The sequence below is a fragment of the Sporothrix schenckii genome (genome assembly GCF_000961545.1).
Source record: "Sporothrix schenckii 1099-18 chromosome Unknown Cont43, whole genome shotgun sequence".
NCBI classification, from domain to species: domain Eukaryota; kingdom Fungi; phylum Ascomycota; class Sordariomycetes; order Ophiostomatales; family Ophiostomataceae; genus Sporothrix; species Sporothrix schenckii.
The window spans coordinates 1,969,466-1,994,662 of NW_015971144.1; the positions used below are offsets into that span (position 1 = coordinate 1,969,466).

Consider the following 25,197-nt stretch of genomic DNA (forward strand, 5'->3'; position numbering starts at 1 on the left):
TAACAGACAACCCGCTGATGGCAGGCTACAGTCTAGCCCCAGCAACGTAAAATTGTACAGCTTAACTAAAAATTGATCCCGTGGTTTCTTTATATTTTACCCTCCTTTTTATTTATATTTCCTACTTGTTATCGTTCCGCGATTGTTTATCCATTCTTCCCGGGAAATGCCTGTGAAAAGTTGAGGGTAGTCCACCATAGCGGGGCACGGCCTCGGCGCAAAGAAGTGCGAGCCACTGAAGCCTTTGTCGCCCTACCATCAAATAAACTTTCAATGTGTAGTATCATGTCGTAGGATTTCTAGTTCTGTAGGTCGAAGTGTAAGCAGGAAAGGGGATGCAGGAAGTATAGGTGAGAAAAGCTAACCAAAACAAGAGCTATGCGTGATGCAAAGAAAGCAAACGTGAGAACAGTAGGCTACAAGCGACTCCATGATACCGTGTGCGTCCTGCGCTGCTCTGGGTTGGCTGTATGCAAATACCAAGAACATTCTAATTACAAGTGAGATTTGTTTTCCTTCTTTTATGGTTTTCAAGCAGGATAAACACCTGTCGATTACTGGGACGTCTCTTTTGCGGCTGCGGGCTCTGCCGCCGTGGTGCCGTTCACCTGCGCCTTCTTCTCCTCTGTTGGTGGCGGCAGGGACGCCTGCACCGGCGGCTTCAGCAGGTAGGTGGACGGGATCAGCTTGTGGCGGGCGGCGGGGTTCAGTGTCAAACCGAAGCCGGGCTTGTCAAGGTCGGCCGTGGTCAGGAAGCCCTGGTACGGGATCGGCTCGTCGATGAAGAGGTCGCCGAACACGGGCAGCACGCTCTTGCCGTCGGGCGAATTGGCCAGGTATTCTTGGAAGGGCGTGTTGGGCTGCGACACGACAAAGTGGTAGCTGTACGGACCGCTGGCGTGCGGCACGACGGGGATGTCGTAGGCGGCGGCCATGGCGCTCACGCGCAGCAGTTCGGTCATGCCACCCAGCCACATGACGTCGGGCTGGATGATGTCGAGGTTGCGGCCCTCAATCAGCTTGCGGAAGCCGTAGCGCGAGTACTCGTGCTCGCCTGTGGTGAACTTCATCGTCGGGTGGGCGCGCTTAATCTGCTCGAAGCCGTCCGTGTCATCCGGTGACAAGCACTCCTCCCACCAGTTCAGGTTCAGGTCCTTGGTGGCCTCAACAATCTGAATGGTGTATGGCACGTTGAGCGACATGTAGCAGTCGACCATGATGGGGAAGTCCGGGCCGACCGACTCGCGGTGCTTGCGCAGGAACTCGACGTTCTTGCGCAGGCCCTCAGCACCCTCCTCCGGGCAGTACGGCAGCGGCACCTTGGCACCCCAGAAGCCCATCTTCTTGGCGGCAGTCGGCTCGGGCCCTGTGCAGTAAAAGTTGAGGCGCTCCTTGGTGGCGCCACCGATGAGGCGGTAGACGGGCTCGTTGCGGATCTTGCCCAGCAGATCCCAGAGGGCCAAATCAATCACGGAGATGATGGCGACGGGGAGACCCTTGCGGCCATAGAACATGGACGCACGGTACATCTGCTCAAACAGCAGATTCGTGTTGCGGGGGTCGGCGCCGATCAGGAAGCGCTCAAAGTGCTGGTGCACCAGCCAGCAGGCTGGCGGGCCGCCGAAACCCGTCGCAAAGCCGACTGTGCCATCGGTGGCCTCGATCTCGACGAAAAAGGAGCCGAGCACGTTAATGCCCCAGTTTGTCCGTGAAGACCGGTACTTCTCCCAGCCGGAGCAGGGCGTTGAAATGGGAGTGTCGATGAGCCTGGCGGAAGTAGCGAAGGCGCATGTTAGCAAACGACCGGGGAGGGGAAGTGGCAGGGGAAGGTGTCAACCGGGACATTGCGGGGCTGGCTCACCAATGGCCACCCTTGACATTGTGGTAGTCACCGCCTGGACAGGTATGTTAGCAATGAGACCGAGATGAGTTCAAGATATTCGGCTCAGCCGGAGGGCAGTAGAACGCACCGGAACCAACACCGTCGATGATAAAAGACCGGACGGCCTTGATCTTGGGGAAGTCCTTAACTGAGGCCATTTTGACGACCACACGGTTTGTTTTCGTGGAACGGAAGAGACAGAGGATGGAGCAGACTGGGACAATATGGGACGAGAAAGAGCTGGTGGTCCGAAGGCGAGAGAAAAGGCTGGACCAGAGCGTATAAAGGATGGCGAGAGACAGTGGAGGGAGTGCGAAGAAAGACAAAAGAGGAAAGCGCGGGTAGATGTAGCAGAAGCTTTGGCTTTCGGATTCCAGTTGCGACTGCGAGACCGGGAGAGTACAAACAATGTACCAGCCTTTTCTTCTACTTGGCTATTGGCATTTGCAAACGCACCTTGCTTCGATCACATCACACCAAAAGCTATGGCATATAATTCGGCGGCGGGCAGCCTTAACGTAAGAGCACACCTCTCAAATAGCAAGCACAGCCGACGCAGAGCCCTCATCTACGGGGCTGGCGCGACAGTATCTGGGGAACGCGTGAGGGGCGATTCTAAGCAACGAGCCCCCTCGTGTCACTCAAAATTGCTGTACCTTTCTCCAAGTGCGAGGCGGTGGCGATGGAGCGACTCTTCTTCGGCCTATGATACACCGACGGCGCACAGGCGAGCAATCTGAGAGAAACCCCACCTTCACAGGTTTCCTTACGAGAAACAGGGCCAGTAAAAGTGGGCTCCGTCTGTCGTTGGGAGGAGCCTCCAAGGTGGAACAAAGGAAACAAAGTGCACCGTCACGCGGCTTTACAAAAATGCTGCAGCAGCCGCTGCAGATACGGTGCCCGGCAGTGGAATCATTCGATTGTTGCGTATAGATGCAACCTAGCTTTTGTCTAGCGCATCCAAAGAAAGCGTAGCATGGCGGGTGGTAATACAGTAGACGATAGTGTGCAATATGCCGGACATATGGCTAATGGGCTCGTAGACATAGCACGCCAGCGGCAGCACGCAAGGAAGGTGCAAAAAGATCACTCAAGACACTGGAGGAAAGCGCGGCTGTGCAAGAAAAGCCGAGAATGGTGATAAGCGGCAACGGGGACATGTATCGGCTTAAACGGACCTACGGCTTTGGACAACCTCACGGCAGCATCTTGCATGGAATCACGGGTGTGCGCAAGCAAGTAGAGGGCATATTCCAGCGCGTTCTCATCGTGGTCTAAGCTGGACAAAGACCTGTTCGCAATGCTGGGAAGATAGGATACCAATTATCGATCCCCACTTTTGCAGTGTCAATTCATCTTTTCAAGCAGGTGCGAGCGGTCTGCACATGCCAGAACTTGCGCCCGGAATTCACTAAACCGTAAGCCGAGCTCGCAGGGGAACAACAGACCCCAACAGAAGTCAATGCTTCATAGCGCCATCCACGACCCTCTTTTCGTCTCTCGTAGTCTCCTTTTGCACACAGTCACAACCGAGTATGTCACAGACCAAGGCAAACAGGCTGGTCGTCTCCACAGCCATACAACGACCAGGGCTAGGCAGGCCAGTTCAGTTAGCACGGGGACCTCGGTGCTGGTGGGTGTGACCCATATCCCTTGAGTCTACAAGTTCTGTTCCTCGGGATGTCTCCAAAACGTGAGACAATAGCCCGAGCTTACAACATTGACCCGAGACCACCAGCAGGATAATCCTTTCCAACGACGCTGCGTTTACCTCTGCCGACGACAGCGGCTTTCACCTGCTTCGTTGTCGACTCCAGACGCTCCCCCCCCCCCACATCCACCACGCCTCGCACATGGGGCCCTTGGCGCTCTGACTTGAAATGCTGGGGAACACTGCTCAGAGGTTCCGTCTGACCGTGGATTGACCGCGGCGAAACTGAGCTTGTGATGTGACATGCTCGGTGGCCATAATGACTTTTCGTCATTTTTTATCCTCTTTTATAGTTTAATTTTTGTCCCCTAGTGTTGTGCTTCTATTCCCCCGATCGCGAGGGGCCAGCGCCAGGCACACCTGGGGCCTGTCATCTTGTCCCATCGACAAGGAGCGGCAAAGTGAGGAGAAAGGAGGAGAAGCTATCTGCGACAATTGCCCCCGAGGTGCAGCAGGATTTTGACACACTGCGTATTCCCGCTTTCTGCACACACAGTTTGCGCACATCCATTCCCGCAAGGTTCGGCATCCGGACTACTATTCATACGAATCGAAATCAAGGCGCGGGCCAGCGACCAAGCAACCCATGCGGTCGGTTGCACGAAGTGCAGGAAGCACGGCTTTGGCCACCGCACGTCCAGGCGCCGCCGCGATGGCCGCGTGCACCATCTCAGGAGCAGCTGGAGCCGACGGCCGGCAGCCACTCCGGCACCATCCTCTTCAGCAAGAACAAACGCCAGGTTCGAAGCCGAGCCTGCACACCTTGCAGACCCAGGGCCATAGTCAGAACCAGCCTCAGTTGCAGCAGCAGCAACAATTACAGGCCGTTGAATCAGACAGCGGCGACGGCGACGACGGCGACGATCGAAGCGATATTGACGGTGACGATGATGGCGGCGTTGGCGCCCGTAGCGGCAAGCGGAAGCGGCCCATTTCAGTCTCGTACGTATTTTCGATTCCTGTTCCTCTTTCTGAACCCTGCCTTTCTGGTGCTCTTTTATTTCTTTGTTTTTGTCTATCTTGTGCGCTGCTGTTGATTTCAGGCCATTTTCGGTCATTCAACTCGTCCCCGTTCATGCATTATTTCATTTCTGGTTTTCCCCGGGTTCCTTGGACCATGCTTTCCATTCCTGCATCAACTCTGCCCCCTCCCTGTACCACTACTCTGTTTGTCGTCTTCCCTCGACTAGTGCCGAGTGTGAGCCTGTGTTGAAGGTTGTCTCTCGCATCTCGGGTTCATGCCCTCCGTGACAATCCCCTCGTCCTCGCAAGCTCCGACGCTTGCCCAAGCTTCCTTCCCCATACTCCCCAGACACCATACCCTCCTTTCCGTATACTTTGCACATGTCCGGGTCTGTTCGTCATCTTGACCCCCTCCTTGCCAATGAGACTCGCGTATGCCTGTACTCGGTGTGGTCATGGACTTGATACTCGTGCGCTACAATCGGCCGCTTGTGCCTATCCGTGGATACCACTCTCCGTCTTAATTCCAGACTTCCGTCAATCTTTCCGTCAATCAATGTCGTCGCTTCTTTCCCCACGCGTTTCAGCCTTCTGGCACGCCTCACTCTTATCCTTATCTACACGGCGGACGACTTGTTGCTGCACATGATGGCCGCTGCGGCCGCTTATCAGTCACCTCCGGCGGCTCAGATCGAGATCGCCGACGCCACGTCCCAGTCGGACGACAGCGCGGACGAGTCACCTCCTCTCAAGAAGCGTTCCGTCAAGAGAGACCATCCATCCGCTAACCTGATTGGCAATCCCAGATGCGAACTCTGTAAGCAAAGAAAAGTAAGTCGTCATGAACTTCCTACATATCATGGTCGCGAGTACTAACTAGACGTAGGTGAAATGTGACCGTGGCCAGCCGTCGTGCGGCTGGTGCACGCGCAATGGCGCCACCTGCGAGTACAAGGAGCGGAAGAAGCCGGGTCTGCGCGCCGGCTACGGACGCGAGCTGGAAGCAAGGCTCGACAAGCTTGAAGCGATCCTCCGCAAGCACTCCGAGGTTCTCCACATCACCTTCGACGCCTCCGGCAACCCCATCAGCTCTTCCGTCAGTGTCCCATTACCATCCGGCTTCCAGAACTCTTCCGCAATCGGCAACGGGCGGCCAGGTAGCGTTCATGGTAGCCTGGCTAGCGGCGAGGACCGCGGCACACCGCAAGAGCATATCGCTGCCTCTTCGATCTTCAACCGCATCGACGCCGCCCAAACACCCCAGGCGGAGGCGGCACTCTTCCTGCACAAGCCCTCTACGGTGCCTTACGCACCGGGTGCGGCGCCGTCGGGAGGCCCTCCTGCCCTCACCGGCCGTGGCGGCAGCGGCAGCGGAATGGACATGACCATGACATCGCCAGGTACCATGAACAATGCGAACAATGCCACATACGGCGCAGGAAGCGGTCCTATTTCAGGCATCTCGCCGTCACTTCTCTCACAACCTTCCCCTCTCTCAACCCCGGCGGCACGAGAATACTATGGAGCTAGTGCACCGCCTGGTGTGGGCAATGGCGTCACCACGACAACCTCGCCCATGATGAATATGACCGGTGGCAAGTCTCATCTTGGCTCAGACCAAGACCTCCCTCCCTACGACCTCTCCTACGCACTGGTCGACCTTTACTTTAAACACATAAACACATGGTGCCCGCTCTTGCAGCGGAATCCGACCATCGAGGCGCTGTTTGGCGCGGCGATGACCGACGAGACAAACAAGATTCTACTGCACGCAATTGTGGCGACCACGTTGCGCTTCTCCACAGACGCGCGGCTCACAGAAGAGAAGCGCCAGCGCTACCATGACATTTCCAAGAACCGGGTGTTGCTCTACGGCATGGAAAATTCGTCAGTGAAAGCACTCCAAGCCTTGGTCATTCTGGCGCTCGATTTCTGTGGCAGCAGCAACGGGCCTCCAGGCTGGAACATTATGGCGCTGATTACTCGAGCGGTCGTGCAGCTCGGCCTCGCGGTTGAGACCAACTCATTTTCCGTTTCACCCAATTACACATCCATCTACACACTGCGGGCCATGATCCTGCCGGAACCCAAGGACTTTATCGAAGAAGAATCACGCCGGCGACTCTTCTGGGTCATTTACCTGCTGGATCGTTACGCCACCATTGCGACGGCCTTTGAGTTTGCGCTCGATGACCGCGAGATTGACCGCACCTTGCCGTGCCGCGACGACCTCTGGGCCCGAAATCAAAAGGTCGAGACCCGGCTTTTCCACACCGACCACACACGAGGTGGGATCAACGAAGGGCCTGGCAGTCTCGGTGCGAATGGATTTGAGCCCGAGGCGGGCGGTCCCAGTGGCTCCAACGGCAAGCCAGAAAATTTGGGTGCCTTCAGCTACTACATTGAGATACTCGGCATTTTGACCAAGATTCACAATTTCCTCAAACAGCCAGTCGATATTTCGTCGCTTAGCGACGTTGAGCAGTGGCAGATGCGATACCGCGAGCTTGACCAGACGCTCAACTCGTGGAAGGTCGGCCTGCCCGGTGAGTATGGCAACATGTCCAAGTTGTTCCAGCCCAACTGCGCCAAGGTTGTCAACTGCGGCTGGATCATGCTGCATATCACCTACCACACGGCCATTATCCGGCTGCACTCCTCCTCCGCCTACCCGACGACACGCTCGCCCATCTTTACGCCGAGCTACTCTGCCAGCCAGCGCTGCCACAGCGCTGTTGAGAACATTGGCACACTATGCGAGTTTGTCGTGTCCAACAACCTGCTGCCCAAGCTCGGCCCACCGTTTGCGTTCTCACTCTGGGTGGCTGCTCGCCTGTACCTCGTGCATGGCTCGACGGTCGAGCACAAGCTGAGCGCCCGCGTGTACTTCTTCGTCGACACGCTCCGTGCCATGGGCCGCTACTGGCCCGTAGCCGGGCGGTACTGCGCGCTCTTGCAGCGTGTGCTCGACGAGCACAGTGACAGTGAGCGGCACGGAGACAGTGTGACCCCCAACAGTGTCCAGATCTTGGCCGACATGCGCCGCACTGCGTTCGATCTCGATTTGCTGATCAGCCGGCAACCGCGTCATGTGGCCGGCAACAACGCCTTCATGAGTGGCCAGCAGTTCGGTCACTACGGTCATGATGGCCGCATGCCCAGCGGCAGCAGCGCCGACGGAAACAACGGTGGTCTCAGTCAAATGACCGCAATGGGGAGCCACACGATGGGCCGCGTCCCGAACCAGACACTGGCACGAACGCCGCAGCCTAACGAGTTGGAGTATTTGGATGTTTTTGATTTCTTCAATGTACCACGGCTGCCCTTTGGCTTGCCAACGGAGACGAGCGGCAACGGTATCAACATTGTATCCGGCATCGGTGGTGGGCCCGTAGCTGGCTCCAACAACACGGGCAGAAACGACAACGCTAGCAACACAGCCAACGGTGCAGGTGGTGGCAGCACTGGCCCAAACGATAGCAACCGCGCCGCTACGACTAACAGCAACGCGGGCAGTGATGGAGCCGTCGCGGCCGAGAATGCGGCTACCACGGCCGCAGCAGTGAACAACAACAGCAACAATAACAACAATAACAACAGCAACAGCAACAACACCACCAACAACAACGGCGGCGGCGCGCCGTTTGGCAATGAGTTTAACATTACCGACTTTATGATTGACGCGAACCGTGACTGGCTGTACAAGCAAGACGGCACCAACAAGTACATGGCATGAGGGGTGATCGGCCGCTTTTATGGTCATGCTCTGTTTACTTTTCTATCTGCATTTGTATACAACTCTTGTTCATATTATATCCCACAAAAGGCGCTCTGCAGTTTTTCGGGTCTCAAAAGATTGGAAGAAAAAGGGAATACTCAGTTTTCATGCTTCATCTCATTTTTTTTGGAAAGTTCAAATAGGAAATACTTGACATGCATCTCACACATGTGAATCGTATTCCAAACTGTCATTGTAATAGTGTCAGACAAGATGAGACCCCGTTTCTTGGATAGCTTTACATTTTACGACGTACAATTATGAATGCCAACTTCACGGGACCACTTGGGTTATTGTTGAGGGGGGGGAAAGGTGTTGTGGTTGGACGGCCCATGTCTTCTCTTCTTTCCTCGTCACTTGCGGGAACGCGACACAACGCCCTTGACCTGCTGGGTATGTTACTGAGGTTGAATGTGTCCTGTGTGACATAATTTTTTTTTTTCGTGATAATGCTGTCGGAGCAGTTGCCGACGTGCGCCGGCACCTTCCCCTTTATGTAGTTGATGTAAGATTAGTGGGTCGTTCTTTCCCCTCGGGGATTCCGCGATCTCTGGGCATCCAGGGATGGCTATTAGCGATCCTACTCTGAATCCCATGTGCCGTGGCGCTTTCTGTAAATATCCTTGCGGCACACATTTGTGTTCACAGTTTTGACTTGGACCACGAAGGAAGGAAGGATCGAACGACATGGGTCGAATAAATTAAGAAGGATGCTATGAATCACGAAAAGGAAAACAGGTGCAAGGACACGACAAGCACCGCATAAAACAACAAAAAACGCCAAGGGAATACGAACGTGGCCCCCGTAAGTAATAAAGCCAAGGTGCAGAAAACAGCCGCGCTAGAATAGCTGTACGCGGTCCCTTCGGCGGGGAAATGCAAGAACGCAACACTTTCTTCTCTTTTCGCTCGACAAAGCTCAACCTCGCGCCCTCGCCGCTTCAGCGTCTTCTCCTCCTATAGTTTGTCTTCCTCCTCACGGCCAAATAGCACAGATCGTCATGCCATCAAAGCGACCGATCACCAAGCTCAGAGCGTCTCGATACTTTTCGACAACAGGCTCCTGCTTCGGGGGCGTAGCAGGCACGGCGGGCGTTGCCGGTTTGGCGGCTGCGACGGGAGCCGGCGGTGTGGCGGGCGCGGTCGCGATGGCGACAGCTGGTTCCGCTTCTGCTGCCGCTGGCGCCTCGGCTCTCCTGACGTGCGCGCCCCGGTGACCGACACGTTCTTCGACTGCCCTGTGCTGCAGATTCAGCGGGTTGTGGATCACAGGCTTGCCCGCTTCCGGCAGGATGCTCCGGCGGATGGCCACGATCCAACTGAAGCTGCTGCGCGAGAACCCGGCAAAGTGGCTGCTGTGGATCAGGACCTCGAAATCGACAACGGCCTGTTGGTCCCACGACAGCTTGCCCAGCTCCTCAAGCTCGTCCTTGTCCAGCAACGCTTCTTTCGACACGACATGGACGTTGCGCCCTTTGGCGTCGGCGATGAACCGGTTGCGGTGCTCCTTGGAGCCGGTGGCGAGGTAGACGGTCGAGAGGTTGTGGCGCTGGGCCTCGTCGAGGTAGGCGGGTGCCTGCGTATCGTATCCGGGCCAGCCGGCCTTGGCCGCGTCGGCAGCGACGCGGAGGTGTACGCCCAGGAAGGCCTGGGGCGCGAGGCGGCTGCGATCCAGCGATGTAACCATGGTCGACGCATCGTCAAACGAGTTGGAGCTATCGATGGTGAACTCGGGAAACAGGACGGCGTCGCTGACCATGGGCACCCCGGTCTGCTTCTCCATGGCCCAGAGGGTGGCCGCAGCGAGGCGGCGGAGGTGGTCGGGGAAGCGGAAGAGGCGGGGGAAGGCAATGGCGAAGTCGTGGGCCTGGTTCTCGCGGTTCCAGTGGGACAGAGCCAGGCGCTGACGGATGCGCACCGGCGTCTTGGAGGACATGGTCTTGCTGGCGGGCACTTTCTCGTTCAGCCAGGCATCAAAGGCCGCGCGCCAGCCTGTGGCGTCAATGATGAGCTCATGCATGCGCGGCAACTTGCCGACGCCATTGGCACGCATGGCGGGCGACTTGTCGACGGGCGGCAGGTTGGCGACCTCCTTGTCGGAGCGGACGGCGCGCATCTGGGGGCAGGCCTCCTGCCAGGCGGTGAGGAAGTAGTCGACGTCGTACAGGATGTCCATGTCGACGCTGTGCTTGTCGTCACCGAATTTGCTCAAGTTGTCTTCGGATCGGGCGCCAATGCGCGGGATGATAATGGTCGTGGCGCCGGCCTCCATGGCATAGCGAACACAGTTGATCCACATGTTGCCGATATTTCCGATGCCGCCGTTGACCATTTCGCAGTGCCAGACGAGGCCTTCCTGGAACTTGATGGTGTCGCACATTTTGCGGATGGGTCTGACATCCAGCAGCCCCTCGACGGGGTCGCGGAGGACGGCGTCAATGTACTCCTGCTTGGTTATGGTCGCACGGGCCGACTCGAGTGTGAGCGGCTCTTGCGGGGGAGTGTTGGAGGTTGCTGGAGTCTTGTCGGTCTCGGGCGTTGCGGGTGTGTCGGGTGTCTCTTCAGGAACCACACCTGTCGGCGGCTTGTCGGGCCAAGCTGGCGAATCGGGGGCGGGCTTGTTTGAGGCCTGTGGTGTCGGTGGCACATCCGGGTTGGTGATTCTACCGCCGGTCAATTGTCGGACAGTAGACGGCACATTGGCAGTGGATGCAATAAGGATCATAAAAACAAGCAGACTGCCTCCCAAGACGAGTTTCCCCCATCGTGTCTGGAGAAGTGTTCGTGGTCCTCGCCGAGTGGCAGTGGCCGTTGAAGTTGACGACGATGGTGGTGACGATGTAGTGGTTGGTGAAGTTTCCAGGTCAAGTGGCTGGTAGCTGTAGGATGCAGTTGTCTTTCCACCGCTGATGGATGCGATGCCGGCTCGGCAGGCCTGCCTGATATGCCATATCGCCAGCGAGGGGAAGCCGGTGCCGGATGACATGGCGAGAGGAAGAGGAGGAGACGAGTTTCGTGTTTTTCAAGTTCCAAGGCCGACTGATAGTCAGCGAAGGACAACAAAGCGAGCCCCTTCAGGACGGTCTGCGTGGTGAGTTGGCAAGTGGCAACTATAGTATAGTTTGGAGGTTGAGGGGTTGAGAGGCAGAGAGAGTGAGGGAGAGGACCTCATCAAGGGTCTGCCAGACAGAATAATCGCCTACCACCAAAAGTGAACTGCCTCGGAATTCCGGTCAGTGGAGAGGTCGGGGCAAGGACGGCGCCAATGGTGTTGCTAAACAACGGACCGGGTGGGCGGGTCGACAGACGCTCAAATGGGAGGAAGATACAAGATTAAAGAGAGATAATGCTGAAGAGTGCAGGATGTGAGGAGGAGCAGGCAAAAGCAGCGAGTACTAAAAAACCGGAGATGCAAATTTGGTGCTTTCCACGGGGATGATAGTGTCTGACGAAGACGAATTGGAAAGTACACGCTGAGATGGACTAGGAGGGAGGACAAACAACCAACACGTTATGTTGCATACGAGTCTGGATTCACAATTTTGGTTCTTACGGCGGGCGACGAAAGGGATAGGCCATGGCCAGCCACATACGGAGGAGACTGAGAATACGAGGAGGGGCGTCCAGAACCCACCTTCGCGGAATCAAAAAATGATTCCTGAACTGGCAGCGTCTTGGGAATGATGGAAAAGCCGTTCCCGAGGAAGGACGATCTTTGGCAACGCTGGCCTGACCGGGGCATGCCGAAAACGAAACGGTGGATAGAGGAGCTGGGCATGCCTTCCGACGTATCCAGTGTTTTTTCTTCACCATTTCCGCCACTTTTTTATCCTTCTTTCTGAGGTTTGCATGTATCCTCTGAGCTCTCCAGCCTGCCCGCAGGGCAGGTACTACTGCACATAATCCTACGTTTATGAAGGATGCCGAAAAGAGAAGCAGAGGGAGGACAAGACGGGACACTGTGATGGATTTGGATGAGCCCATTTTGGGTTTGGAATGCAAGGTACTGTTGTACGAAACGCACGTTCGTGATACATCTCTGGAGCGAACAAACTCAAACGGAGGTTCTTCTCTGGAAAGGCCACGACAGGGATTCTGAGGCTCGGGTCCAGCTGGCACACCGTTGGCATGACTGACACCAATACTGAGTTGCTCTAGAGCAGAAGACGGTGGGAGGCGTTGAATGTTGGTGGGAGACCAACCAGGCGGACGGGAAGTTCTGTTTATTGTCCAACAGCTGTTTAGACACAGACGAACTCAGGTACAAACGGAACCGTTATGGACCACCTTCAAAGGTCACAGGCACGTCTTTCAGTGAAATACGGTGCATGTACGAAATATATGGAATATGGTTGTAAGAATTCAATTATCTATGAACAAAGTCACCGGCCCGGAGTCAAAAACCGGTCAAAAGCCGATGACTGAAGATGGGCTGAAGAAGAATGCCACAGTATGCGCTAGACCAAGGATGGATATTACACAACGATCGGGCACGTTTTTGGAACGACGAACATAAGAAACGGAGGCAAACGCCACCGGGACACGCCAACTATCGATAGTGGGAAATTAAGGGAGAATAACGACAATATTGGGAACCAAAATGCACGGAGCGACATGTGGAAGAAAGACGAGGAAACAAAAGGCATAAGACGGGGACGCAAAGCTTGTCGGGCGGGTATGGGAATGCTGGAATCAGACGATAGTGAATCCCCTGGGCGCTGCAAGGCTGCTTCCCAAGACGCTGAAAGTTGACTTGTGGCGTGTTTCACGACTAAGGAACTGCATGACGACCTCGAATTCGCGTGTTTTCCACAAAAGAAGGTGCTGGTGGGATGTTCCGTCGTACCAAAGCGGCAGTTGTTTGTTAGATTGAAGCCACAAACGCACGTCCAATATCTCTTGGCAGAAGCAAAGGGCAGCCAGACGAAGATAATCAACAGAACATTCCCATTTACTCCCCCCTCTCGTCCAATTCATCACTTTTTCTCTTCACACGCATCAACCTTTCAAGATTCGAGAACATATTCGAGAACCCAGAGACGAAAATACGCCAAGTCCCTATCATTGCTACATGGAAAGACGCGCGTCAAACACAAACGCCTGGAACATGCGCGACACACCGACGGCCAGGGTACAACAGCAACAGGGAAGGCGACAAGCCAAACAAGACCAAAAGAACACTTCGAAACCCAGCAAATCGAGAGACATTTCACGCAGTCCGAGACGCTGCCAGTCAAGCCAACTCGTCTTTTGAAACAACTCTCTTCCGGTTAGTTCGTCACTGCGTGCTTGTCCCCCGGCCACTCGTCGTCCACGCCCACGTGGTTGCTCACCGTGCCAAAGACGTCCAGCGCATGCGCCAGCGTGTCACGCACTTCTTCCACACGAACCGCCGCGTCCGCACCGAGCGGGAACAGCACCTCGGCTTCGTGGCCGCGGCCCACGCCCGTCGCCGTCGCCACCTCGAAAATGGCCCGTGCCGCCTTGGCAGGATCACCCTGAGCCGACGCAGCCTGGCCGCCGCTGGCCATGTGGCCCATGATCTGTCTGGCCACGCTGTTGGCGTAGTCGTCGTCCGTAGATGCTGGTCTGTCTTGCAGCGTCGCCGGGGCAGACGAGCGCACCTCGGTCGCATTCGGCATGTTTGTCTGAAACGAACCCAGCGACACGTACAGCGCCCTCACGTTGAAAGGCGCCACCTCCTTGGCCAGTGTCTTGGTCAGCGCGTCCCCCGCCGCCTTGGCCGCACCGTACAGGGCCATCGACGGGCGCGCCTCGAGCCCGGCGCCCGAGCTCACGTAGACCACCACGCCGAACCTCTGTCGGCGCATCGTTGGCAGGACCGCCTGCACCAGCCGCAGCGGGCCAAAGAACATGGTCTCCATGAGCGCGCGGGCGTCGGCTTCGCGGGCGTGCTCGACGGTCTGGAGGACCGCATGGCCGGCGTTGTTGACGAGGACGTCGATGGCCACCCCCAGCTGGCTCACGACCGTGCCCGCGTCCGGGTTGTCCGCATCGAGCGCGACCCAGCGGTGGGAGCCGTCGCCGTACGACGTCACCTCCCGCACCAGCTCGGGCGTCTTGGCAGGGTTGCGTGACGTAGCAATGAGGCGGTGCCCGTTGGCAAGCACGTGGCGGGCGAGGGCCAGGCCAATACCGGACGAGCAGCCGGTGATGAGCCACGTCAGAGGCCGACCAGGGGCTGTAAAGTGAGGGACGGGCGTAGACATGACAGCAGGTGCTTTGATGATGTGCCTTGACGTCTGTTTTGCAAATCTTGTAGAAGTCGATGGCACCGGTCCGCCTCGTAGGAAAGTAACGATGCGGGCTACGGCTCCGCAAGTTCCCTTACGGGAAGGATACAGGGCATTTTAATGTTCTTTCCGTCCACGTACGTCGTCGCAGATCGTATGCCCCAGAGTCGCGCCTGCCGCGGATGGTGTCCGGTGTTAGTGGTGATTGCAGGGTAAGTCCGGCATGGTTCTACTCCTTTAAAAGGCATTTGCTTCCTAGTATTTGTCCGTTTGACATAAAAGAGGAGACCAGATGCTACTGATCAATAGCAATGCCGTCGGAGTGTTGCCGATATTGACAAGTTGCGAGGAGCTATGCCAGTCATCGGTGTTAATGGTGTGGATTGGTCTTGCCATTTGCCAAGTGCTTCATCGGTGTTAACACCGCACGCTGATTGGCTGTTGACAGCGGGGCGACAGAAGCTGAATGCTGGGCATGCTCGCCAAGGTCGCCCTGCCAGTGGCCACCCAGGCCTTTTGACGTCCACTCCAGGCGCTTGGTCTCGGCCAAGCCCGGCCTCCCCTAGATGTCACCTAACCGTAGGCGCTTCCGGAATGCAGCGCCACAGTCATTCGCCACTCTCGCCATCTGTTATCATTCGCCCCAGCCTCGTGTCGCGAGAGAACATGACTCCCAGATGATCGTCCTCCCCGGATTTCAAGAGATATAAAGCCCTGTCGTTCCCTACACCATTTGCACCTGCTTGTCTTGACTGCCTTTAATCAACGTTGTCTTTGCCTTGACGTTTGTCTGGTTTTGCTTTTCAACTTCTGTTCCTCGTTCTCCCACCACGGAATCTTATCGTCCTTGACATCCACGTCCACCGCATCGGACTTCACGCCACCCCGTGCACATCACATGTCGATCGAAAACCTCAAGACTGTCGACCCCTTTGCCGATGCAGAGGACACCGTACTCCCCAAAGACGTGACGTCCGACGCCCGCCGTGCGGCCAACATCCATATTCGCATCCAGCAGCGCAACGGCCGCAAGACCCTGACCACCGTCCAGGGCATCCCGCCGCGCTTCTCGCAAAAGAAAATTCTCGCCGTCGTCAAGAAGAAGTTCGCCTGCAACGGCACCACCATCCACGACGACGACCTGGGTGACATTCTACAGCTGCAGGGCGACCAGCGGAAGCACATGCAGGCCTTTTTGACCGACAAGAAGAGCGGCCTCGAACTGGACGCGCAAACTGTCAAGGTGCACGGTTTCTAAAGTGGACCGGCTACACTTTGCTACGATGAGAGGGTGCTGATGATCCGTCATCCCTTCGGCTACTTTCTACTCTGTTATATATAATTCCGTCACCACAATGGCGTTTACAACAGTCTTTTCAGTACATAGCTGCAATAGCAATTCACAGTCATTGCTGGAGAAAAAGGGTTGTAATGCTTTCAAGTGATAAAAGTCAATGATTCGCTTAAAGCCACCAATGGTGTGAAGCGGCAAGCAAACCTTGCAATCTGGACGAAGAGATGACGGAAAAGTCGGCCAACGTGGCAGGTCTACAGTTCATTAGCGGCGCGATGAAACATATCCAACTGAGAACAAATTGAAAAACTGCAGGGTTAGCATGCACAATGGCACAAAAATATGACGTGAGATTGTCTTTGATTGTCCCCGTCGTAATTTTATTGCATTCTAGTGCCAGTCCCGAGGCCCAACAGCGTGAGAGCGTCTGCCCTCATCAAACGACCACCAATCATTTACCCTACCAACGCGACCACTGCTGCTGGCGACCTTCTTCGGGAGGCCTAGGCAAGAGGGTGAGAAATAAGGTTTTATTTAATGATAATGCTGGCCTCGATTGGGTCGTCATCAAATAAGCTGTGATCCATGTGTCGCCTGGAATGACTTCTTTACACGTTTCTATTAATGCATATGAAGATTCAGGTCTGACCAGATGCACAGCCCTGCAGCATGCTGCAGACGAAACAAAAGGAAAGAGAACGTGAGGCTAAAAAGAAAAAAGGTCGACAGCAAGCCGTGCGCGGCAACTCCAAAAATAACTGCAACACTAACAGCCCCCATGCACCACCACACCAACAAATAAAAGACGCTGCGCCTTCTCCAGAACGGGACTAGCGAAATGCAGCTCGTCCTTGAGGACGGGTAGCTCTTGCTTGAGGCTATGTTTCCCAACATCACTGGATATCCATTATTATACTTCGTACAGCATACAAACACAATCTTTACTTTGTACAACATACATTCGTGATATTCTGTAGACTCGACTCTCGTCACTGGGGGGGCCACAGGTAATCTGGAAATCTATCCCCTACCTCTCGAGTATCCTTCCCCTGTTGCTTTGTTTCCCCAAATCATCTGTGGCTGACGGCGACCCAACCGAATCCACTTTGAATGCTCACCCACCGCGCCGTCAGCGTAAGCTTATCTGACCCAAGCCTGCCTCTAATAAGAATAGGGGAAAGAATGGTTATGGCATCGTAATGAGAGAAGTGAGAGGCGTGCTCTGCCGCGATGCTCATTTATCTATTCCCATACGCAGTCCCCTTTTGAATCTGCCGTGTATTCTGTGATGTTCACAATCTTTTCTTGGGATCATGTATTTCCAGCAAGACCTCCCTTTCACATCCGTTTTAAACGCTGTCTCGTAAACTTTCACGGCTTCTTTTTTACCACCTCTCCATCCGCGACAATATTGACATACACAACAAGTACATACGAGACTACGTCGTACACAGAGGTACCAGGGTTATAACGTCCGCTTTCGTGTGCTCACTGTATTATTCATAATACTCAAAAATAGGCACGCTCAAGCTTGTCCCTGACGCTCACCCAATCTTCTGAGTAGGCTTTTGTTTTGTTTCGTCTACGAAACCTCAGCCTCATTCTCTCACTCCAACATCCCGGCTCTCCATCCCGGACCAAGAACCTTCCGTTTGGGAGGAGCGCCACGCTCATTTCTGCCTTCGTTTGAGCGCAAGTCTCCCTCCTATCCCTATTCATTCTTTAATCTACCTTTGCTCCCACCTCTTTTTATTTTCTATTTTCTTGGTCACTTTTCTTCTTTCTTGTCCTTCTCTTCTCCAACGCAGCACGTCCTCCACGTCGACAGCCGCCATCATGCTCTTCCCTATCGGCGCCTCGCCCATGGCCATCTCTGGCCGGGTCGGGTCCTACGACGGCTCCAGGTCCTCCCACGCCACCGGCACCAAAGCTAGCACCTCCTTTTTCAATGGCGGGAACAACGACGACTTTGACACCAAGGACCACCACCATGTCCCCATTTGGGGATGGGTCCTGATCGGTGTCGGTGCTAGTTTGGTGCTCGCCTTTGTCGTCTCGTTCTTCTTTAACGCCCTTCACGGTGAGTCTGGGTGCGCGTAGCAAACAGCTGCCATCACGCCCTCCCAGTTCCCAATCACAAAATGTACTCGTGCTAACCTGTAAACTGGGCTCGCACAGAACGCCGCGCGGCTCACAGCGAAAACCGCAAGCCAAGCTATGGCCGTGCCGCCCTCAACGGTCTCAAGGTTGCCCTCTTCTTCTGGGTCTTCGCCGCCATTGCCCAAGGCGTCCGCTCCGTACTGGGCCGTGGCAAGAAGGCCAGTGCCACCACATCGTACAGCAAGGTGGTCCCCACGGGCGCCAACTACGACAACAAGGATGCCCGCAGCAGCCGCAGCTACAACAGCAGCATGGCCTACGGCGGGAACTCTGGGATTTCAGACGACCACGATCTCGACGACGTCAGCCAGGAGCCCTGGTCGTCGGCCGCGTACGGCGACGGCGGCTCCGGCCACGCCGCCCAGTCGGGCCACCGCTACACCGCGAGCAACGAAAAGTACGAGCCGTACAGCAGCGGCGCCGCCATTGGGACGGCAGCGACTACGAACACCACCACGACCGCCGTCAGCGTCGGTTCGCCCGCCAACGTGCCGTACTCGCCCAACAGCGCCTACACGTCCGTGTCCGCCGGCAACCTCCCTCCTGCGGTGCACATCACACCTGCCGTGTCGCCCTTGGCGACGCCGCTGCCTACGCCGGCCGCTGTGACGGAACCGCTTATGGGGTCGTCCACGCCGTCTGCGACCTACGTTCCGGGCCATGATGAACGCCCCACGTATTAGCAAAAACTGGAGCAACAACACGGAGTAATGGGATAGATCATAGAGACGAACGAGGGTGTACACGTTTGTATGGCACATGCAACTGGTGTTGGTGATGGTGAGAACGGGTTGATAATGCTAGTATTATATTCCGGCGGCATTCGTTCTGCATTGGCTTTTTTGTTCACGTTCTTTTTGTTTTCGTTTATCTTTTCATGGCAATCCACATATCGTCAAAAGGCCAAAAGGATGGCCGCTCGTTGCTTCTCGCCCTTGTCTTTACGGTGTCTAAAGCCGGACGATATGTTGAGCAGCATAGACACAAGGCCTCCTCAACATCACAGCTTCTCTCTGTCTCTAGTCCTTTGTATTCTCTGGCCGATGGGGTCGCCTTGGGGATTCACGAGGCAAGTCTCTTTTTAGTGCCCCTTTTCTTGCTTTTTTGTGGCTTTCTGTTTTTTCCGGCAGTCCGAGTTGGTTGGTCGTTTTGGTCGCTTTGGTGTTTGTATAGTAGTTCATAGTACTTTGTTGGGCACGATTGTCTGGTTTCCTTTCGCAAATGTTGAATTGATTCCTTTGTTCTGCTGCTCCCAGCTCATGTTTGCATATTTGGCACAGACCACGGACCAGAGACCACAAAACACGTCCTGTCTGTGCCTCACGGCGGCTACCTACATCACAGTGACCTCCATCATTGCGTTTACGGCCGCGCCGCCCCCTGACTGGCCGAGACAGTACTTTCGTTGGCGTATACAGCGTTGCGTGTGGTAGCTGCTGCCACCGAGTAGATTTTGGGTCGCTTGAAGTCTAGACTTTCTTGTCTTTGAATTCATGCACAGGCCTCCTGGTAATTAATGTTTTGGCTAGGTGAGTTGGTTTTGTGAGTTGATCGATTTTTGTTTCTTATATGAGCCTTCCTCCTCTGTGGTCTCCTCCCTTTTGCGTCTTTTGTTTCCTGGTGGTGTTGTTCCACTTGCTCTCCTATTTTCTTTATGGCCTCATAAATTCTGTCTTCCCCCCTGCATTTGTCTTTGAGAGTTCCGTCTCGCATATGGTGCCACAATACATTGTACATCGTGTGGTGGACATCTTCATCAAATACCCAGCAGTTACCATGTCGTTGCAACCACTGCAACCGTAGGACTTGGCAACAGCATCTTGATCTCTGAGATTTTATCCGGCGCTTCCATCTGGCGCCTCGTATCCCTCTGCCCGACACCGCCCCAAATATTATATTTGTGCAAAGCTCTAGGAGTTGGGTACGCCAGAGATGTGGTTTTACGAGGACAAATGGAATAATGAACTAGTGAAAGTCATAACGCGTGGAATAATTAGCTACAAAAAGCTTGGTATTCGACGTATAATTACTTTCCTAGTCTGCCCACTTGTGAGGCCAAACTTGACAAAATGCCACAAAGACGCGACGTTGTAAATGGAAAAGGTATATCTTCTGGCACCAACATGCGTTGCTACTAAATATCCAAAGCAAAGAGCTCCTTCCAGGGGGGATGGCACTCCGCACATATCATTGGACCACTGACAACATTTCCTCATATTGTGTCGTCCTTCACATGCAGTCTTAAGTGTGCCCGTTCCTAATGTTCACTTTTGTCTTTCGTTAGCTGCCTTCCACATCCTCAAACGCTGTTCCTTGGGCTTTTTCAACATTCCGGACGCACTGTTTCAAAACAACAGTAGAAACCAGGCGAAAAGAGAGCGAAAAGAGAGCGAAAATAGGTCGAAAGAACATTTTTGTAGGCGGAGGTATTTTCTCAACAGCTCACGTCAGTGTAGAGGTACTTTTTCAGTAACCTGGCCTGGCCGCGCGGAGATGCGCCAACCTTGCCAAATAGGATAATTCTACTATTCGGCTGCAGTATTTTTATTTGTCTTTTTCATTCATTTTTACATTTCTCTCTCCGCATACTGGTTTTGACGCTCCCATTTGATATGCCACCTACCAGTTTATGCCGCCCTCTTTTTGGCCCTTTTCTTCAATTGCAAATGATCGGCGCCTGCAGCCACCCGAGTAGGGAGGGGAAGGGGGCTCGGGGGAACAAGAAACCATGCTCGGCCCCTGGACGGTCCCTTGCCTTGGCAAAGCCCCCCCCGGTGCCGTCGTCTCGGTTGGTGCCCGAACGGCTGTTGAAAACCGGTTTCTTGGCACGCACCCGAGTACACTGACGGATGACACTACATTCCATATGTGGGCCTCGTAAACATTAAGAGAGAGAATTGTATTCTACGGAAGTTACCGTTGAGAGCATCAGGATTAAGTCTATTGGTCCTGTTTCAACTCTTGCGGCAGGGCAGCAGAAAGTAGAATATGCAATTACAACAAGGGCGTCTCTGGCCACGGCATTAATTGTCTTTGTTTTCTTTTTATGTCCCGTTCTACCGGAGTTCTACTCAGATCCAATCACAGACCTGTCGTCAGCCACGGCTTTGCATTGCCATGATTTTCACATATGCCTCAACGTCATTTTCTTGTCCTTTGTCTACGCATCTCCATTTTACGTTTCTTGATTCATAGTTTCCGTAGTCTGGGCCCGGCTCCATCTTAAGAAAGTCCAGATGATCGACAAACTAGCCACAGTTCTGACCGGCATTTCGAGTCTCACTCACGTAATACTATCGATCAGTCTTTTCTGGTTGGCTCTGGTGTTTGGCAATTTGTCTGCAACGTCAGAATCTCTTTTTCTCTTTGTGTCCGTTGCGTCCTCTTTCATCTGTCTAACGCCAGTCTGTAATAGGCGGACATCGGTACTACTACTTGCACATGAAGCATGCTTCCTATCATCTGGGATGCCTTGGTAGGCTTGTTCGCCCAACGGAGCCGGGTCATCTTCAGTCAGGGATTTCTATATTCACGTCATGCTGGACCACCCCATCCCGGCACAACGAGGCGCTTGTCCTTGTTCTGGTTCTCATATCTCCTCCGGAACGGTCGCGTTGTACACGCGAGCAAACAATGTGCCCGAGCGTGAGAGAGAGAAGAATAAAAAGCTCGGCAGAGCCTGTATCCTCTCGGTGCCTTCCAGGAGACTCGGGTGGAGGCAGGCACCCTTGCACCGACCGAGAGGTGGAAAGAAACCTAAAAATAAGCACACTATGCCTTAGTGGAACAGGGCGCCTGCGCCCAGAAAAGCTTAACCTGCACACGGGCGTTGCGAGAGCGGGTCTTTGTTGCATTGCGACGAGGGATTGACAATGGGGCACGAGTCCCTCTTTTGTTGGTGGACGAGTGGACGATGTGGCACGGGAGCAGGGTCGCAGGGCCCAGGGGCCCCTTTGTTCTACTTGTTGTCGCTAAACAGATCCTTATTTTTGATGTTTCTCGTATTCAGGGAATTCATCGCCTGTTATTTGCTCTATTTGGAAAGTGCACGAAGGTCCACATTTGGGGTGTCAAGAGGGAAAGAGCTTGGACGTGTGGGCGAGTTGGTTCTTTGTATGCTTACTTTCCGGTTCTGGACTGGCCCGTTCCTCCTTACTGGGCTGCCGTAATTATGTCTGTTGACATCTTACGGACCTGTTGGCAGGCGAAGCGTTTTTTGCCATTTCACAATCTTATGCTTGTGTCTGTCGTATGTACCGCAGACAGGCTGCCTCTGTCTGCACCCCTACGAGAGTACGAAATACACCCCTGGAGATCTTGGTATACTGCTTCCTTCATGTCGAATGGATTGTCTCCTCTACGGGCCGAGTCATTTTGTGGTCATGAGCGGCAGGTCCGGTTGGAAACGGTCAAACTCCATGCTTACTGCTTACATCGCTATTTGGATACTCGTTCCTTGAGCTGATTTTGTCCAGAGAGTCGTCCGGTGAAAGGGGCGCGTTCCTTCGCCCGAGGGCATTCGATATTTGGACGACCAATCCGCCGACACTAAGCGCACCCAGAAGACTTGAAAAGCGTAAGCAAAAGAAAGAGAAAAACATAAAACTGGGCAAAATAGAAACCGATGAACGAAGTGTATTTTTTTTGTCTTTCAACAGTCTCTGGGCGCCAAGGCGCAGAGAATAAGTCTAGAAAATGATGCTTCAGATAAACCTTGTCTGATTTTGGCCGCAAGGCCTTTGAGAATGGCATACACTCTCCACGAATCACACGGGCGGTAGCAGCGGTTACGGAAGGGCATTGCGTCTACTTTGTATGGGCCTGTGAGCGGCGACGAAATGGCCCCCAAAACGTTCCCTCACGGCCGCCCTTGCGCCCCTTGGATGCAGCAACCGTGTTTCAGGTCGTCTACGGCGTGTGTCTCCCTGTATCGAGAGTGTCTCTGATGCTTGTCGCGTGTACAACTGTACCGTGCTTGTCGTGTTTATCCTGTCTGTTGAGTTATTCAGCTTTGATGTTTCTGCACTCGCGTCTCCCAACCAATCATCACTGGAGGCGAGGTATGAAGGCCAAGAACGAATGGGCCTTGTTTCGTACTTGTAAGGTCCGTACGCCCAATTCGTCATGGAGAAGTCTCGCCAAATATCCCAAGGTCGCATGTTGCATCAAAAAGGTTAAGCTTGTCTCGCTCGCCGAGCGGACCGGAAAGGTAAAGTGATATAAGGTGCGTGCAGACCACCGTACATGTACACATGCACGCCGCCAGCACGACTTAAGCATTAGAAAGGTCGTCAGCCGGGACTATCGTGCTCGATGTGGGGAGAGCTTTAGCAGCAGCGGAGTAGCAACAGGGTTAAAACTGTATAAAAAAGCGTGGATGCAACACCGGACAGCCAATTGACAAGCTGCAACCCAATTTGCAAATATGATGCAAGAACGAGCTTTGGCCGAAGAGGCCAAGTCGACTCCCAATTGAGAAAAGCCACAACCAGGACGCCGGAAATGCGCTCTTTTCGTTTGACGTTTTCCATTCATCGCGGCCCCCAAAACTACTAGAGCCAACCTGAGCCAGCCCCTCTGTTCCATGGATTGGTCTAGACCGCCGCCACCTACCTGGTTGCACGGGCCGCTGCAGAGGTGTGCCATTGGCTCCATGCTGCGCGCCCTTGCGGTGCTCCGGCGGGCTAATACAACCACTGGAGGCTACTGGAGAAGCGATGGCCTTTTGGCACTACGCTGGACCTGATTTGGTCGCGCGAGGCTGTTGCCCTTTGTCGAATTTGGTTGAATCCGGCGCGGAGGAAACGCGCCAGAGCAATAAATCAATTTCGAAATGTCCGTCAGCCCAAATGTACGAAATACCGGACAATGCTTTTCTACTTCCGCAAAACTTGACAATCGTGGCTTCATCGCCTCGGTGTACTCTTTGGTTTTTGTGTGGACGACTTGGGTTAATGAAATCGCCGCAGAGTAGTTACGGAGCATGAGGACGTCCATAAAACGAGCCCCGAGGGGTTTGTTACTGTAAAGTACATTGTTTAGTAACTGAACACAACCTTGGACGCTGCGAAAGGGGTCTACACATATCGCGAACGACGTGAACCGCGCCGTGCGCCAGCATTCGGCAAACGACCGTTGCTGAGAAGGGCATATAAATGCCCTACAAACATGCATACAACGAACTCGTCCCCCTCGCGCACCGCTGATCGTCTGACTGCTTTCGTCGCTTGGAGGCCTGGCCAGGGCCAAGGACCGCGACTGCACTACTGCCATCTGGGAGGTGTGCGTGGTGCCTGAATCTTCGCCGCAGTTATGCAGGTCCGTCGGCTTGTTCTTTTGTCTTTCGGATATTCGACAATAACAAGCAATGCAAAGAGGCAAAAGGACAAAAGCATAAAAAGACAAAAACAAGTGACAAAAGAAGCCTTGTACAATCCCTGCGTAACACGCTCTGCCCCAGCAGTGGCACACATTATGTATCATGGCATAAACTTTGCACTTTTGGTTCGGCGCCCTGCCGCACTTTTCTCGGTATTATTGCTTTCTTGCCGCCCCCGGCGCTCTTGTTGCTCTTGCTGCTCTTGCGCATATCATCAAAAGTACACCCTGTGATGCGCGTCGTGCGTGCCGGAGACACATGTCAGAGCCAGGACGGACAGGCCTTCGCACGAAAAAACTTGTCGACAATGGCCTGTGCCACAGGTCCAGGTCCGTCTCGAACACGACTCGCAACCAGCCTGTGCCCCTTTGTTGCTTATGGCTCGGGACCGTCGCTGTTTCTTTTTCTCGGCGTCCTCCACTGTCCTTTGTTGCCCGAGTCGCCCTTGTTTTGGAAATTTGCAGCGACAAAGAAGGCCGTTACGATCAGCGTAGCACTGCCCCTGGTGGCCCAAACGTCTAACCGCTTCCTTCTTTCCTTCCTTCCTTCCTCCCTCTGCCCTCTCTGCCTCTGCACTCGCTCGTCTCGCCTTTCCCAGCCGTGCGTCAGTCTTGGCCGGTGACACTTGCTGTTTCGTCACCGATCGACCACGATCGTCCTTGCGTACCAAAACGCCACAAATTGCATTCTCCGCCCCTTCGTAGCTGTCTTCCCCCTTCCCACTTCATGGCGTGGTTCGTTCGGGCCCTTTCGTTGCTTCTTTTCCTCTCGCATCT

The 25,197-nt window shown here is 54.4% G+C and overlaps 7 protein-coding genes across 7 annotated transcripts; 3 read left to right on the plus strand and 4 right to left on the minus strand.

Moving 5' to 3' along the window:
• Positions 1-554: 554 nt before the first annotated feature.
• SPSK_02473 (uncharacterized protein) lies at positions 555-2,040 on the minus strand (the record flags this gene model as incomplete). Its single annotated transcript, XM_016729342.1, has 3 exons — positions 555-1,767; positions 1,862-1,895; positions 1,971-2,040. The coding sequence occupies 3 exons, from the start codon at positions 2,038-2,040 to the stop codon at positions 555-557; spliced, it is 1,317 nt and encodes a 438-aa protein (XP_016589371.1).
• Positions 2,041-3,594: 1,554 nt separating this feature from the next.
• SPSK_02869 (uncharacterized protein) lies at positions 3,595-3,867 on the minus strand (the record flags this gene model as incomplete). Its single annotated transcript, XM_016729731.1, has 1 exon — positions 3,595-3,867. One exon carries the CDS (start codon positions 3,865-3,867, stop codon positions 3,595-3,597), a length of 273 nt encoding a protein of 90 aa, XP_016589372.1.
• Positions 3,868-4,245: 378 nt separating this feature from the next.
• SPSK_02159 (uncharacterized protein) lies at positions 4,246-8,292 on the plus strand (the record flags this gene model as incomplete). Its single annotated transcript, XM_016729036.1, has 3 exons — positions 4,246-4,535; positions 5,144-5,387; positions 5,443-8,292. The coding sequence occupies 3 exons, from the start codon at positions 4,246-4,248 to the stop codon at positions 8,290-8,292; spliced, it is 3,384 nt and encodes a 1,127-aa protein (XP_016589373.1).
• Positions 8,293-9,310: 1,018 nt separating this feature from the next.
• Positions 9,311-11,320, minus strand: SPSK_02328 (uncharacterized protein; the record flags this gene model as incomplete). The annotated part of the gene is made up of 1 exon (XM_016729200.1): positions 9,311-11,320. The coding sequence occupies one exon, from the start codon at positions 11,318-11,320 to the stop codon at positions 9,311-9,313; it is 2,010 nt and encodes a 669-aa protein (XP_016589374.1).
• A 2,284-nt stretch (positions 11,321-13,604) lies between these two features.
• SPSK_02655 (short-chain oxidoreductase) lies at positions 13,605-14,564 on the minus strand (the record flags this gene model as incomplete). Its single annotated transcript, XM_016729523.1, has 1 exon — positions 13,605-14,564. One exon carries the CDS (start codon positions 14,562-14,564, stop codon positions 13,605-13,607), a length of 960 nt encoding a protein of 319 aa, XP_016589375.1.
• A 922-nt stretch (positions 14,565-15,486) lies between these two features.
• Positions 15,487-15,846, plus strand: SPSK_02840 (translation initiation factor 1; the record flags this gene model as incomplete). The annotated part of the gene is made up of 1 exon (XM_016729703.1): positions 15,487-15,846. One exon carries the CDS (start codon positions 15,487-15,489, stop codon positions 15,844-15,846), a length of 360 nt encoding a protein of 119 aa, XP_016589376.1.
• A 1,872-nt stretch (positions 15,847-17,718) lies between these two features.
• On the plus strand, positions 17,719-18,725 carry SPSK_02642 (uncharacterized protein; the record flags this gene model as incomplete). Its single annotated transcript, XM_016729510.1, has 2 exons — positions 17,719-17,962; positions 18,061-18,725. The coding sequence occupies 2 exons, from the start codon at positions 17,719-17,721 to the stop codon at positions 18,723-18,725; spliced, it is 909 nt and encodes a 302-aa protein (XP_016589377.1).
• Positions 18,726-25,197: the final 6,472 nt, after the last annotated feature.